General features: G+C 53.5%; 1 protein-coding gene across 7 annotated transcripts in view; it reads right to left on the reverse strand.

Annotated features, from left to right (window-relative positions):
- CTIF (cap binding complex dependent translation initiation factor) overlaps positions 1-16,476 on the reverse strand; it is a 296,266-nt gene that overhangs the window by 81,713 nt on the left and 198,077 nt on the right. For 6 of the 7 annotated variants that reach the window (XR_006963284.1, XM_047086231.1, XM_047086233.1 and 3 more), the window contains 2 exons: positions 10,726-11,218; positions 7,869-8,168 (listed from right to left, as the gene is read on the reverse strand). Coding sequence is in view for 6 of the 7 variants with exons in the window: in XM_047086231.1 (XP_046942187.1) it covers positions 7,869-8,168; positions 10,726-11,218 (793 nt within the window). In the remaining variant the exon portion in view is untranslated. The remainder of the gene's footprint in view (positions 1-7,868; positions 8,169-10,725; positions 11,219-16,476) is intronic. The other variant, XM_047086235.1, reaches the window with a different exon arrangement.

Consider the following 16,476-nt stretch of genomic DNA (forward strand, 5'->3'; position numbering starts at 1 on the left):
CCTTCTCCGATAACCCACTTATCGGCAGGGCCTGCCTCGGCATGGCAGCCTCAGACGGGGAAGCGCCCAGCCAAGTTCTATGAGGGGATTTAGCAGGGAAAATGAAGCCGGGGGTGGGGGTGAGGCTGTGCAGGGAGGAGGACACGGCCTGGCAAGAAACACAGGTGATGGTGAAATAATCCCTGACTCGGGTAAAGTTCCCCTGGCCCAGAGATGGGCGGGAGCAGGACACTGAACTATTCCCTTCTGTTGCCACCAATGTTCCTTTGTCCCCGCTAGGCTGAACTCCTGAACCAACCATCTGATGCTTGCTGAGTACCTGCTACGGGACGGCACGGTAGTGGGGGGGGGGGGGCGGGGAACACAAGGATGACAAGGACACAGTCTTTGCTCCCAAGGCACCAGGGGACACAGCCTCCAACAAGAAAACCGTAATGGGCAAGCTGCTGTTCTGGGCTCCTTCTGGGACTTACTGAGGGTCAATGATCACTTTCTTCTCTCTGCTTATGTTCCAATTAAAATTTCAAACTGCTTTTTTTCTTCCTGTCAAAATTACAGGCGGCTTCTGTCCCACTCAGTATTCCAAAGTTCTAGACGGGGCCTTAGATTCAGCACTTTTGGAAGCCACCTCCTGCTTCCCCTCTACTCCACACCATGTTGAACAGTCAGAGGCAGCTGGAGCCTCGAAAAAAGACACTCAGGCTTTGGACGCTACCCTTACCTGCACCAAGTGGGAGAAGAGGACCAGAGGGGTGGGCAGGTTAGCAGAGATGACCCATATACGGGCTCTGCCATTGTGGAAGGTAGCCAGCAAAGGCTTCGTTACGTGTTTGTTGAGAGGAAGAAATGAGGGCTGCCAGAAAGAAGGTACGATCTGCTCATTCCAGAGCAAGCGTGGGCAACAAGTAGCTGTCTCTGGTTCCGGTAGGGTGGACTGGACCTTTGGTATCAGCCAAGCACCGGCTCTCCCTGGTGGGGTAGCTGTGCCTGCTGCAGCCTCCTTTGCAGAAAGTCAAGGTCCTGGGGTCTCCCGTGACACGCGAGGCAGGCTTGCCTGGTGCCCACCATTTGGGGGGAATGCGTGTGCCGACTCCGCATGGCCCTCACAGGGCAAGGACTTCAGCATGGGCAGAATGACTCAGGGTGCTGACACCAGCCAGCAGGTGGGGCGACATTTTTTTTTTTTTTAAGAGAAAAAGACCTTTTTGTGGGTCTTTGCAAACACCATCCACAATCTGCCCACAGGGAAAGCTGCCTGCGTTTGCCTGTGAGCCCTTTGCTTTATCCCCTCTTGATTTCTAGCAACCAGTGGAGGGGAACTCGGGGTGGGTACAGCCCAGGGCTTTGCTCAAGCTCTGGAATGCACAGAACAATGTGCTTCTATCCCTGGGTATGCCTGGCTTGGGCCAACAGTAAAATTAGTTTACATGCCTGGAGTGCACGTCGGCTCAGCGGTGGGCATGCAGAAGTAAGGGAGGTCTAAGCAGAGAGAGAGGGTTCAAGGGGGAGAACCGGGCCTCACCTCAGGAATAGCAGCTGTGTGGTTCATCTGGATAAAGCAAATGGCGATGTAAAGGTGTTTCCTCAGACACCCCCAGCCCTCCAGTGGCCCAGAAAAAGCTCAGACTCAGAGACTGCTGGAAAGGCAGTGGGATTATTCCAGAAGGGTGGATTTTGGAATCCCCACGGATAGCTTCATGAGACAGATTCCTGATTTTCCCAACTTTCTGGCCCTTACACCTTATCTGGGCAGTGGCATGGGAGCCAGGGTGCCGGGCTGGTGGCTCTCATTCAGCCCTATGACTTTGGGTAAAGCTCGTAGCTCTCCTGAGACACTTTTCTCATCTGTGAACATGGGGAAAGATTCCTGCCCCGGAACCCGGCTCGGAGAGAGTCTTGGCATTCACTCACAAGGTGCTCAGGAGTGGAGAAGCTCATCATACACCAGGGAGCACTGGGGCCTAATACTGAGGGCTCCGTCTTTCCCCTACGAGCATTTCCCGAGCACCTACTACGTCCAAGTCATGAGGCCAGGAGCTGGGGACCAATGCTAACTCAGCCAGGACTTCTGCTCTTGAGCAGCTGACATTTAGAACTGGTTACAACCCCAGGAATCAGTGTTAGCTCCTCTCCTCCCTCCCCCCTGTAAAAGATGGGAGTTAGGAACTCGAGGCTCCAAGTGGAGAGGAACAAGTTTCATTTTCCCAAAACCTTGAGATAACCAGGAGAGAAGGAGGTTCTCTCTGATGAGTGGAGTTAGAGGGATGGCCCAGTGCCAGTGCTGGCCCCAAGCCAGCAACTGTGGGACCAAGACAGGGGGCAGAGTTTGAGAGAAATGGGGCAGGAATAGGGTGTATGTGTCACTCAAACCCTGAAGACGCATATTATGTTCTGACTTACTGATACAGCAGCCAGACCAGGGAGTCTTGAGTGTATCTTCTGGGCCTAAAGCCACAGTTGAAGCCACTCCCAGAGACCCCACAGAAGCCCTGTGCAGCCCCCAGGCACCACCCAGTGGAGTTTCCGTGTTTCAAAAGCTCCAAACACAGTGCTTACTGGTGACCTCGCCTGAAACACAAGGGTTTATCTGCTCTCTAGCTTGAGGCCAGCTTTTTAAAAGACAATCTTATAGAAGGTGCTGGTGGAGAGCAATTTATTTTGAAATCTGGTCAGATGCCAGATTCCGAGTTGGCATTTTTTCACAACAGCCCCGCTGTGTTTACGACTTGAGTTGGGATGAGTTGTTTTTTTTTTTTTTTTTTTTTTTTTTTCAAAAAAGGTATCGCATCCTTCTGTTAGATGTGTTGTTGGCAACGGTTGCTAGGGAGAGCTGGGGTCAATTACAGACACACTGATGCCTGCTCTAATAATACTTCGCTCTGCATAGCTCAGATGCAGACACCTCTTGGCTAAACAGGGCACACACATTTCAACAGAGGAGGGCTTGAACTTGTACTACCCAGGCATATCTCGGAGAAGGAGCACTCCCTGAGCCCAAGTGGAAGGCTTGGGGTGGTGACAGGGCAGTGCCGGGTGGAGGGGGCTCAGGCCTCCAATTCCTCTCATTCCAAAGGTCCCATAAAAGAGGCATGCTCATTCTTCCCTGGGTGAAGCTGGAGCCTCCCCCGCCACCCCTCTGCCCTATTATCATTCCACTATTCCCTGGTGACGGTCAAGGAGAGTTTTGGTGACTTCCATAACCCAGGGGTCCTGGGCAACCCATATTCCCCCGGAAGTCAGAAAGCACCCACGCACACACTCTAGTGGGTGTGGAACCCCACAAACACGAAGTCAGGGGCTGGGTGGGAGAGGGGGAGTGAGGCGGGCTGGGCAATGAAACAAATCGACTTCCCAGCTTTTACTGGGTGGCCCGGCCTCTGGCCCACTCCCGACAACGTGGGCTGAGAGTGAGGTCCTTCTCCTGGAACATACGATCACTGCCCTGACAAACGTCGGAGGCCAAGGAAAAGAAAAAGGACGTGGGGAGACAATCTGAGGACAGAGAGAAGTAGGGCCAGTGGCGAGGAGAGGCAGCTCTGGGCTCCCACTGGGATGACTTGGTTAGTGTGGAGGTGCTCCAGGAGGAGCCCCAGAATGGGGGAGAGGAGTATAAGAAAGGGCCCCCGGGGTGACCCAGAACAGCTTCCTCACTGCCCGGAGGGGAACCCGAGGCCAGGCAAGGCGAAGGGACTGTCTCAGCTGCCCCGTCTCCTGCTTTGGTGTTCTCCCACCAGCTCGAGCTCCGCGTCTTTCCACATTACTCAGCAAAGAGTCCAGTACCTGGTACAAATTTCTCGACTGGCTCACGGGATGACAGGCAGGGCCAGCTGGTTCGTAAGTGACAACAGTGGCACAGTCAGGGCATCTCTGAAGTGTCTTCCTGACAGCGGTGCTCGGCCAGCTACACAGCAGAATCACGGGGGAGTTCTTTCAAAAGGAAGGCCAGCCTGTCCCTGGAGAATGGAATTCGCCCGGTCTGGGGTAGGACGCCTGCAACAGTGTATCTTACAAGCTCCTCTCCATACAATTCTCACGAGCAGCTAGGCCGAGAACCACTGGCCTAACGAAAACCTGATGGCTGAAACTCACCATTGCCAGGCCAGATTCCCACATTGCACGATCACACCGATAAAAGACTGTGCCTCAGTTGGCCTATTTGTGACACTGAGCCATCACCGACAAACCATCAGTCATCCGATACAATGCCTTGCTACTCAGAGTGTGAGGTCTCTGGGCCACCAGCACCCAGGAACGTGCTGGACCTGCAAACTCTCGGGCTGCACTCAGAGCTTCCAAACCAGAATCTGCATTTAAATGAAATCCCGTGTGATTCAAAAGCACGTTCAAGTTTGAGAAGCGCTGCTCTGATGAGAGGCACTGATCTGATGCATTTAAGAAATGTCGGTTATTATAATAAGTAGAATTTTGTTTACAAGAACACTAGGGAAAGGACCACGTTTAAGGCAAAAAGACTCGGTTTTGATGTAAAAATTGGGGACCATTTCTGGGCTGTGGGACTGGTGACAGGGGGTCTACTGAAACCCTAGGGTCCCTGGCATCATCATGGCTCATGAGGGCAGTGTTGTGGGTTCCTGGAGCTGACGATGCTGAGTCTGGCTGGGAAGGGTGAAAGGTCCTTTGACCTCCGCCTGGCCCCAGTTACGCTCCACGGGGTCTGCGCCCCAGCTTGGGGGGCAGCTCTCCCACCTCTGCCACAGCACCCTCTACGTCAGAGCCCGCCTCTCCCCCTATGCCGCCAGCTCCCGCTGCTGAAACCTGGGGCAGCAAAAAGGAGCACACCCAAAGCCAATGCCGAGAGCTGAGTTCACAGGGTGCTTCACACCCTTGGCACATTGCGGCCAGCATCACTAAGCCGGGCCTCTGATGTGGAGGAAGCCGCCTAACTGACCACAGCGGGGGACGGGGTGGGGCATCTCAGAGGCCACGGAAGGGGGCTGGCTGGAGACCCGGTGAGCTGTAAGAGGATGGAGTGGAGAGTGAACCACAGAGGGAGAGAGGGAAGGGGAGAGCTCTGGGGGCCGGGCTGGGGCTGTCTGCCAGGGGATACAAATCAGGTTTGCCAGAAAATGAAGGCAAGTAAAAAAAAGACACCCCTGTGGGCCTTAAGAAGGAAAGTGGGGTTTGATGACCCATGCCTACTTCCCTCTTTTCTTGTACCTTGTGAGTCTGGGGTGATGAATGGCCATGAATCAATCATGCTGCCTGGAAAGCTGACTTCAATCTGTCCCCTCCTCAGTGGCTGGGAGAAGCAGCAGGGCCCGAGGAGGCCCAATCAGACCCATGGGGGGTGGTTTCCTCTGGGCCTCGCAGTCAGGGAGTTGATCCGTCAGGAGCTCGGGGCAGCCGCACACGCGCACATCCAGTCTGCCCTCCATGGGAGCCTGAAGGGCCTTGAAAGTGAGCGTCTGGCTCAAGCCCTTCGAGGGGTTCTCTCCTTAGCTTACGCAAAAGCTGGGGCTGCGGGTGGTGAAGACGGGGTGAGTGGGGGCCAACGGGGGACATTTAGGTTTCTAAATACCTAATCCACAAGTGCTCTACCCAGGCAAGTGGCAGATGTGGGGCTGAGAGCCCTCCTCTGCTCCAGGGACAAGATGGCATCAGTAGGGCCGTCTCCCAAAGCACATGACGTACCTGTCCTTGAGGCACACTAGGGGGTGGGCAGGTTTCTGAGGACTAGGGGCACCCGGGACTGTTTCCTGCAGTGGAAGGGCCCAGGGAAAGTGAGGGAGGAGGAGGCTTGCGTGGGGCCCCTCGTGCCCCTCCTCAAGGCCCCCGCCTCATCGCCGGCAGCGCAAAACCGCAAGGTCCCCTGATGGGCGTCAAGCAGCCAAGCCACGCACGTCCCAGCGGGAGCCGCAGAGGTCCAGTTCCAGCTGATGACCCCTGAATCAGGTCGGAAAGCCCTGTTTCCCGGCATTCAGGATAGTGTTCTTGCCCTGAGCTCGTGTTTGCCAAACCAGGCCTCTCGGCATACTAACTCCAGAAGAAGTTATTAGCTGGGGGATGCAAAGGAGACTCTGTTGAGTTCGGTGTGGCCAAACAGGTTCCCTTCCTGCTGTGCTGAGCCAGCCCACTTTGTGGCTGACGGAGAGGCGGGCGCGCCACGGAGCCCTTTCTGTGGTTGAGCATTTCCCAGGATTGATGCCCTGCCGGACACCGTGGGCAAGGCTGCTCTAACCACAGGTCATTGGAAGAAATGCCTGACCCGGGCAGGATCCTGGGCGGCCCCTGCGGCCAGCTGCCCTTCCCAGCTGGGTGCGTCTCGTCCGCACGCCCTGTATGTCTGTCCGCCACTGGTTCTGGCTAGGTTACTTGGAGCTGGCAGCCGTTGTCTAGAAGTCTTGTCCTATCCTGGCCCTTCTCGGAAAAAGATCTAAATCCAAGGCGAATGGCCGATCCCGGCCCTGACTCCCTCATGCTTGGCAGGACGTGGCAGACAGGCCGCTCCCGGCCGTCACCCTCCACACTCTCCCAGGACATTCCGGCCCGTGAGGAACATGCCCGATGTGCAAATCCCTCAGGTAATACGGGAATTCGTCACCAGGGGAGCGTGGGCGATCCAGGAATGGGAACCTGATCGGGGCCCGGAGCTGGAAAGAAACAGGCCAGGCTGGCCAGCGAGGGCTCGGGTTGCAGTGAGCAGGCTCTCCCCAGGAAGAGGGGAGGAGGGCGGGGATGGAAGCCCTGTGGGCAGCATGTGGGGGGGAGGGGGCTCCCTCCTCCCTGTTTTTTAGGAGGAGACCTTAGACTTCGAACCAGGTGGTTGAGACCAAGGCGACCACATGCCTTGGTTTACGCCTGGTGTCTGGGCGTAATTACAAACAGAGCCCTCGCGACTCTCAGGACGGTTGTAGTTTGGATGACTTGTCACACGGTCGCCCTTGTTCAGACAGACCCGCAGGTGGTCTCTGCCCGCTCTGCACCCCTGCTTTCCGAACCGCCAGGCTCTAGTCTCACCTCACCTGGGCTGGAAACTCAATTCACATCTCAACTAGCCTAAGGTACAAAGTCACACTACAGAAGACTTTTCTCCGGCCAAGAGGCCCCAGCCATGGTGGCCATGCCGGGCCACCAGCTACCTCTCCTCTGATGCCACCAGTTTACCTGCTAGCACCTGTGACAGAAGGGCAGGGATCGGCCCCTGGCTCGTGGGATGGAACGGCGCTGGCCTTAGTCTGCGCACCCACACCCATACTGACACTACACGCTCACGGTCACGAAACCAGCACTGGATGCGGGGAACCCACGGAGGAAGAAGCGAAAAGCGGGGGAGGAGGGATTCTGAGCCGGAAGGCACCGAGGAACAAGACAGTCTTAGGTCGCCACACTTCCCTTTTGCCCTAAGAGTGGTTTCAGGAAGCCCAGTGTATCGGCAAGAAGATCACACCTCTCCTGCTCAAAGCCTTTGCACCTTCTGCTCAGCTCCAGCCACACCACCTCCAGGGCCTGGGGGTGGTGGTCCGGGGCGGGAGGAGGAAAGGTGAAGTCTACACCCGGTTCACGTCTGCTCGGACGCGGAGAGGTCAAAGCACAGACACTGGTGAAGAGCAAGGATCAGCTCTCTTATCGTGGAAATAGAAAGAGGGAAAGGCTGGTTAAACACGAAACACCTATAAAAGTATATTGGTCCACTGTAACCATGGATCACTCACACAAACACACGCAAATCCGGCCACTCATCCCGTGCCCCTCAAGTGCCTTTTTATTTTCTATAATTAATCGGGCAAGGGTGGAACTTGGGAAAAGTTCAACTGTGGTCAGAATCTGCAGCCTTCTCTCTAGTAATAACCCACTGGCGGGCGCGGCGGGGCGGGGGAGGGGAGGCTCAGCTGTCGGTGTCCGGTTACCTGAAGCATGTTGAGGAGTAGGCTCCGGAACTTGGTCCCCTCCACCATGAAGAGTGCCATCTTGTCGCAGAGCTTTGCGGCCGTAAAGGCGAAGCTGCGGTCGGACACGGCCTTCTGGTAGATGGTCCGGACGATCTCTCCCAGCATCTCCTCGGAGTTGGTCGAGTTCTGGGCCTCCTCCATGAAGGTGGTGAGCTTGGCATCCACGTCACTGCTGTTGTTCCGCATGCTGTTGAGGATCTCAATCAACTTGTCCATCTTGTTCTGCTGAGGGTTGGTGGTCTCCACGGCCACTTCGTCCTGGGGGCGTGGGAGACAAACTGAGTCGTGCCTCAGTGGAGCCGAGGATACCACTGGGGGTGGCCAGTGGAGGGAGGCCTGCTGCCCCCAGCAAGGACCCAGCCCTGCCTTCATGAACCTGAGGTCTGGTCCCTCTGGGAATGCTGACCTCCACCTAGGACCCCCAACCACCAAGGCCCTCTGCTGACCTTTTAACTTGGCTCTTAGGGGCTGATCTTTCTTGCAAGTTCTAGCTCTTACCCAGGATTCCCACATATATTGGTTCTGTTTGTGTACGTGCCCATCGAAGGTCTCAAGCTAGGAATGACCCAATGGGGCTTGTAAAAGGTGAAATAAGGTAACAAAACAAAAAACTGGGTCAAAGAGAAAACGAGGGCAGGAAGGAGGAAAGTATTCAAAATGTCTGCTATATTGGTAAAAGGTGCCCACGGAATGGCCACCTTGCTTTCCAGGCTCCCGGATCCGGATAAACATGGCCCTGGTTTTATGTCCTGTGGAGACTGTGCTGGCCTTCTGTAACAAACGCTATACCCCGGGGAGCCCTCCAGTGTGCCACTAAATGGACGGGCACTTCTAGGAAGGAAATTTCAGACAGCGAACTCTACACCTTTAAGAAGGTTCACTGCACGCAGACCGGGCCTGGACAGATGTGATAGTCTCAAAAGTATTTATTCAAATACAATGGATGGGTGGCCAAGAATGTGACTGCCCTACCTACTGGGATGGGAGATCAGGGAAGAAGGGCAGGGTCAGGGACAGAAAGTGGGGTCCCGCGCTTGCCCTCCTATTCCCAACCAGGAGAGCTCTAGGCCGGGAGGCACAGACCAGAGTTCTCGAACCTGCTTTCTGCCTCTAGCTGTACGGCTGTGGGCAGCGGTTTCACTCTCTGGGCCTCAGTCTACTTCCTGGGAAGATGCGGCGCCTGGATGATGTCGAGCTTCCCCTGAGCCCTACTTATGGCCTTAGCCAATGTCCTCCTGCTCTGGGAATCCGGGAGGCCTCACCTAAGGGGAGTGCTCGAAACCCGTGTATGGGTGCTATGGACCTATCTTACCCGTTCTGATCCCTTCCTTATCCACCCCACTGCCCCACCATCTGGGCCCCGGGCAGTATATAAAGTAAGAACCACCCAGGAGGTCTTTATGCATGCCGTGGCCTGTCTGCAAAGTATGCGGTGTTGCTCTCATTTTACAGATGAGTCAACTGGGGCTCGGAGAGGTTAGGGGACTTGTCCAAGGTCACCCAGCCAGTCAAAGGCAGAGTGAGGAGCAGCAGGTGGTTTGCTGGGCCCTAAAGCACCAGCTACATTTAGTAGGACTGGAGGGAACTTAGTGAGTAATCCCCTCTCTGTGGCCGGGCTTTGAGGAATGTGTCTCGGCGGGTCTTTAGGAGGACCCTACGCACTGTCACCACGCAGGTCTGGTCTCCAGGCTCCCACCTCTGAGAAGGAAGGCAATGAGGGAGGCTCTCCCTCTGGACCTCACAGCTGCTTCCCCCACCGGGGGCAGTGGGGCGGGAGCTCAGGGCTGTGGAGGACGCAGGTGCAGCGTCAGGCATTGGCTGGGGAAGGGGTCTGACCTGCCTTGTCCTGCCCGAGTGTGGACCTGGGCTTGGCCTTTCAGGCCAAAGGGGGAGGAAAGCAAGCAGCAGTGAGAGGCCAGAGAGAAGCCCAGAGCTTCGAGCTCCGCAGAAGCCCCACAATGAGGACTCTGTGGGGAGGGCCGGGGGCCGGCCGGCCTTTCTCAGGAGCAGTTCCTCTCCAAGGTGACCTTTCCTGCATCCCTGGCAGGGAAGGGGGGCCAGGGTGAGCACAGTGGACACGATGCTGCCGTTGACATAGCCTTATCCCTTTGCTAGAGGCTCAGGGACACGTCCCCTTGAATCAGCGAACCAGGCTCTGGGGGCCACGGTCAGGATACAGTGAAGAAAGAGAGGCTGGTGGGGTGGGGGCAACAGTTACGAAGGCCCTTCCTCTCAGGGCTGGTGTCGGAGCACAGTCGGCACCCGTATGAGGCTGGGGTTGAGGGCCTCCTTCAGTTTTGTCCCTTAGACGCCTCCTGGGCCGCTGGCGGATCAAGGAGGAGAATGGCAAAATCGAGACCCGCTCGCACTCTGCCCAACTCACCTTTGCTCTTGACCCTGGCGGGGACCACAGCTGGCCGGAGCTTACCTTGGGGGGAAGCATCCGTCCTTATTGTACAAGCTCCCGGTCTTTCCCAAATGCCCTTTAGCACTGTCAGGGCAGTGTTGGACCCCAGAAAATGCTGGAGGCAAGAACCAAGGCTTCTCTGCACGCTTCCCATCCCCCTCAGGTACATGCTTCTTCCTCCCCTTCCCTCCCAGGCTGCGGGCTGGTGCCCAATGCCCACCTCGGCCTCTTGGGGGACCAGAAGGTGAGGAGCCGGAATGTGCCGGAGGGGGTTCACGTACGGGCCAGTCCTCCGGTGGCCAGCAGTCCCTGAGGCAGTGGTGGCCGCCTCAAACCCGAGCCCGCCTACCAAAGTGCCTACCTCACGATGTCTTCCCTGGTACAAGAGAACAACGAAAATTCATTTACCGGTACCTTTTCTTTCAGCCTTCGCCGCAGCCTGTCTTTGGAAGACTGGAGCAGGGTAATTTTGGGCCGCTCCCCGATGCGCTCGGGAATAATACTGTCTTTACGCTTTGTCTCGGCCTCTGGACCCCCCGGCTGCAGTGGGGGCAGCCTCTCGGAAGCCACTGAGGCTGGGGCATCAGGGCTGCGGGGGGGCTCGAGGCCGCCGTGCCCGGTGTCCCCCAGGGCATCCTCAAGTTTGGGGCTCTCCACGGTCACGGTCTCTTTGGCATTGCGGTGGGCGCCTGCCTCCCCCTTGTCGCCTGGCGGGTGCTTCATGTTGCTGTGGTGCCAGCGCCGGTTCTGGCTGTAGCCGTGATGAGTGGGCCTCCCTGAGGGGTGAGGCACCGAGCCCCCCTGGTAGGATTTCTGGTGGTCCCTGTTGTGTTTGGCACTGACCGGCTGGTGGTCACCATGCTGTTGGGGCTTGTTCCCTCCCGGAGGCCTCTGCTGCCGTCTGCAAACCGAAGAGGAAAGACAGAGAGGGTCACTGGGAGGATTGTTCAGGGTCCCTGTGTCCAAACGCTGGGCGAGCAGTTCACGGAGCTGTTCATGTATTCGTTCTGTCTACCCCCTTATTGGACACCTCCTCTGTGCCCGACTCCGCGGCAGGGCCTGTGGACACAGCACAGCACGAGACAGACGGGGGGCCTGCGATTACAGAGGGGTCAAGTCAGTCCCTGAGTTCGAGTCGTATTTTCTGCCCTTGTTAGAATACACATCAGCACACGCGTGGGGAGCCAAAGTCACACGATGCGTCAGAGCAGATCGTGAATCCTCCTGACTCTGACCCCAGCCACCCAGCTTGTACTCGTGATGCACCTGTTACCATTTTGGGACTCCTCCCAATGCAGTCTACGCACGTTCCGGAGAAGATACATACATAGACCTGTATCTGGTGACAGCTATCCTGTGAATCAATTTCTACCATCATGGCTCTTGTGAAGTTGTATCATTTGTTCAACAACTTTGTGTGCGTGTGTGTGTGTGTGTGTGGGGGGGGGACATTGACATTTTCACCCCCAAGCCCACAAACAAAATATGCAATAAGAAACTGTTATGCACTCAATGGTGTGTCCCCACCCCTTCAATTCACGTGTTGAATACTCAATCCCTAGTACCCAAGACTGTGACTGTATTTAAAGATACGGGCCTTTAAAGAGGGGATTGAGTTAATCCGTTAGGCCGTTAGGGTGGGCCTCAATCCAATGGGACTGGTGTCCTTATAATAAGAGGAAATCTAGACACGTAGAGAGACACCAGGGATGTAGACACAGAAGAAAGACCGTGTGAAGATACAGCAAGACAGACATCTGCAAGAGGAGAGGCCCCAGAAGAAACAAACCAAGAAGACACCTCAGTCTTGGACTTCCAGATTCTAGGGCTCTCAGAAAAAAAGATTCTGTTGTTGAGCTTCCCCGTCTGTGGTATTTTGTCACGGGGGCCCGAGCTGACTAACCCACACGCGACATTTGACTCACCGATTTACCGGACACACTATTTTCTAGGCCAGAGAACATGACCATGGAACAAATCTGAGGTGTGCACAGGAGATGAACCCCAAACATTTTGATCCATCTCTGGAAGCACTCTTGCGCTCACCCCCCAGTGTTTTCCACGCCCTGACTTTATGGGATGTGCAGCTGGAGAACTGCGACCTGTCCCTTTGGTGGGGACAGCGGACCTTCATGGCACTGAATTTTATGAACCCAAAAAAGGCATTGATTTACTTTGAAACTATTATTACTTATATAAACTCTGTTTCAACGTTCACTTGACAATTTCGTATCCGTGAAAATCTGGAGGCATCTTGGACTGAGGTTAAACATATCATTTTTCCATTAAAATTAATGAAAACAATTTTTTTTCCATTGAAAAGCCTTCCCTCCTGGCAGGGTTTTCAAGGGGAATTAAAGTTATTAAGTGGGAGACAGGTGTATAGTGTTTTGTTTCCACACAAATGGTAAAGACTACACATCGCATGTTAGAAGTAGAAATTAGGGTGTTTCTGGGGGGGGGGAAGTTTGACGATCTGTTACAAGAGCCTCTAGTACATGTAAATTGCTGCACCTTGTTAATTCCACTTGGTGGCAATTTATCGAAAGGAAATACTCAAAAGCCTTGCACAGGGATGTAGGCACAATTTGTGCATCCTGGCAGTGTTTAACAGTGAGAAACAATGTGGAATGTTAAGAACCTGGTGTTAAGACTTCACTCTGGTTGATGGAAGAAAGCATGTGTTGTCCTATGTGTAGCATGGTGCTACTTTTTAAGGCAAATATTTGTATGCATAGAAAAATCTGGAAGGAAAGGCGCCTGGGTGGCTCAGGCAGTTAAGTGTCCAACTCTTGATTTCGGCTCAGGTCATGATCTCACAGTTCTGCATGGGGTCAATCCCCGCATTGGGCTCTGAGTTGGCACCACGGAGCCTGCTTGGGATTCTCTCCATCTCTCTCTGTCCCACCCCTGTGCTCTCTTTCTCCCTCTCGCACACTCTCCCTCTCTCAAAATAAATAAATTTTAAAAAACTTAAAAAAAAAAACACAGAAAAATCAGGAAGGAAACACATCAAAATGCTAACAGTGGTTAACTCTGGGGGATGGGATGAGGATTTTTCTTTTTTTACTTGTGTTTTCTAAAAGAACATGAATTTATTTTTCTAAACTTTTTACTGTGAGATAATTACAGATTCGCGTGCACTGGTAAGAAATAATACAGAGAGATCTTTTGCATCTTCTACCCAGTTTCCTCCCATGGTAACATCTTGCAGAACTCTGGTACAAGATCGCAATCAGGATTTTGACATTGATACAGTCAAGATACAGAACATTCCCATCACTGCAAGGATGCCTTCCTGTTGCCCTTTTATAGCCACACCTACTTCCCTTCCACCACCTCCTCTTGAGCCCCTAGCAGTAAGTAATCTAGTCTTCATTTCTACAATTTGTCATCTCAAACATGTTATATAAATGGAATAATTTACAATCTGTTACAAGAGCCTCTAGTACATGTAAATTGCTGCACCTTGTTAATTCCACTTGGTGGTAATGTTACATACGTTACAGTATGTAACCCGGTGGGATTGGCTTTTTTCACTCACCATCATTCCCTGGAGATTCATCCAGGGCGTTGCACGTATCCATAGTTTGTTCCTTCTTACTGCTGAGTAGTGTTCCACAGTGTGGATGTATTAGCGAGTTTAACCATGTACTCGCTAAAAGGCATCTGGGTGGGTTCTAGTTATTGGCTACAGTGCACAAAGCTTCTATGGGCATTTGTGCACAGATTCTTGTTAAGTTTTCATTTCTCTGGGATAAGTGCCTGGGGGTGCCATTACTAGGTCATATGGTAGCTACTTGGTTTAAAAAGAGAACTACTGAGGGGTGCCTGGGTGGCTCAGTCGGTTAAGTGTCCGACTTTGGCTCAGGTCATGATTTTGAGGTCTGTGAGTTTGAGCCGCGCGTCGGGCTCTGTGCTGACAGCTCGGAGCCTGGAGCCTGCTTCAGATTCTGTGTCTCCCTCTCTCTCTGCCCCTCCCCCACTCAAGCTGTCTCTCTCTCTCTCTCTCAAAAATAAAAAAACATTACAAAAAAAAAAGAGAGAGAGAGAGAGAATTATTGAACTATTTTCCAGAGAGATTGTATCACTTTACACTCCCACCAGCAACACACAAACTGTTCTCAGTCATTACGTCTGTGGATAATTTTCCAGGCCCATTTTTTCTCTGCTCTACATTAGAGTCTGAGACCATGTATGTTAGATTTGCTGTTATGGACCCCCAGGTCCCAGAAGCTCAGTTTACTTTTTTTTTGGTCTATTTTCTCTGTGTGGCTCAGATTAGATCCTTTTTCTTAAAATTTTTAAATGTTTATTTATTTTTGACAGAGAGAGAGAGAGTGCAAGCAGGGGAGGGGCAGAGAGAGAGGGAGACACAGAATCTGAAGCAGGCTCCAGGCTCTGAGCTGTCAGCATAGAGCCTGGTGCAGGGCTCGAACCCACGAACTGTGAGATCATGACCTGAGCTGAAGTCAGATGCTTAACCGATTGAGCCACCCAGGCGCCCCATGGATCATTTTTATTCTATCTTCCAGTACACTGGTTCTTTCCCTTGTCCCTCCATTCTGCTGTTGAACCCACGCATTGAGTTTTTAGTTTAACTATTACGTTTCATTTGGTTCTTTGTTATAGCTTCTATTTCTTTGCCAAGACGTAATTTTTCATTTGTTTCAAGCATGTTCTTTTGAAGCATTTTCCTGCTGGCTGCTTTAAGATCTTTTGTCAGAGAATTCTAACACTTCTGTCATCTTGGTATGGGTGTCTTATTGTCTTTCTTTACTCAGTTGAGATCTTTCTGAGATTTCTGGTTGAAACCTGGACATCTTCAGTATTGTGTTATGAGCCTCTGGGCTCATGGAGAACTGTTTTAGCTGGCTTCCTCTGACCTTGCTTCCAATAGTGGAAAGGGTTGCCGTGCCCTGTTACTACCGAGTGGGGAGTGCAGGTCGGGTTCCCTACTGGGCCTTCTGTGACACCCCAAGGGAGGCCCGCTTTACTGCGGAGCGGGGTTGGGAGTTCGGGCCCCTCACACTGATGCCTCCCTGGCGGGGAGGGGAAGGGTGCATATTGCTACTCTCCACGTGGCCTCCACTGACACCATGGTGGAGGGGGTGCGTGGAGCCTTGTACCTGGTGGATGGGGGTGGGATTCAAGGCCCCCACGTGGCCCCCACTGACACAGAGGAAGGGGTGCTCAGTGCCCCACAGGGACGAGTCCTAACTCCTCACTCGGCCTCTCTGACCCCACCCTGGTGGAGGATTTGGGCGCCTCCTCAGCCTGGTGACTGTGCTCGTGTGGGTCAGGCCCACTGACCTCTGCTTGTGTGGGTCAGGCTGGAGCCCACATTTTTCCTGGGAGGTTTGCCTAGAGTAGAGCATTACTGTCCAGGAGTTTTCTGTCTTGGAAGGTTGCCCCTTTCCTGGTCCTTTAGCGAGAGAGGGCAGGCTTTTGTTGGGGCTTTCCGGTCTGCCTGGGCCTACTGGCATTTCTGGGTTGCCAACTTCTTTACCTCCAAGTCTGGGATCTGTGAGGCCAGGAAGAAAACTCTGGTAAGTTACCACCGTGTCATGGCCCGAGTGCCATGGTGCCCAGCCAGTCTGCCTGCTTTCCACCTTCTGGAGTCCTCTTATGTTTTAGATAGGATGTTCAGGGTTTCTAGTTGTCTGTATTTATTTTAATAATTTAAGAGTCATTGTAGAAACATCTGTAGAAGCCTGGTACATTGAACTGAGGCCGGCTGACCGGGTGTGCCCTGGGCCCTTCTCATGAGGCCTGCCTGGTATTTTTCATCACTGGGTCTGAAGTACATACTGGGTACAAAAAGCCGTGCTGTCCCGATACGTGGGTGCAAAAGGCTTCTCCTCTAACACCCCTCACCTCTACCAGCACACCTAAGGCTCTATCTAGTTTTACTCCCCAATGGCCTCATTCTTTTTTTTTTTTTAATTTTTCATTTCTTTTCTTTAATTTCAATTAAAAAACTTTTAAAAATGTTTATTCGTTTTTGAGAGACAGAGAGCAAGCAGGGGAGGGGCAGAGAGAAGGGAGATACAGAATCCTAAGCAGGCTCCAGGCTCCGAGCTGTCAGCACAGAGCCCGATGCGGGGCTTGAACCCAAGAACAGCGAGATCACGACCTGAGCCGAAGTCGGACGCTCAA

Source organism: Lynx rufus, unplaced genomic scaffold (assembly GCF_022079265.1).
Source record: "Lynx rufus isolate CCGP_SWC_20201006 ecotype Redwood Valley unplaced genomic scaffold, mLynRuf1.p SCAF_20, whole genome shotgun sequence".
Classification (NCBI taxonomy): domain Eukaryota; kingdom Metazoa; phylum Chordata; class Mammalia; order Carnivora; family Felidae; genus Lynx; species Lynx rufus.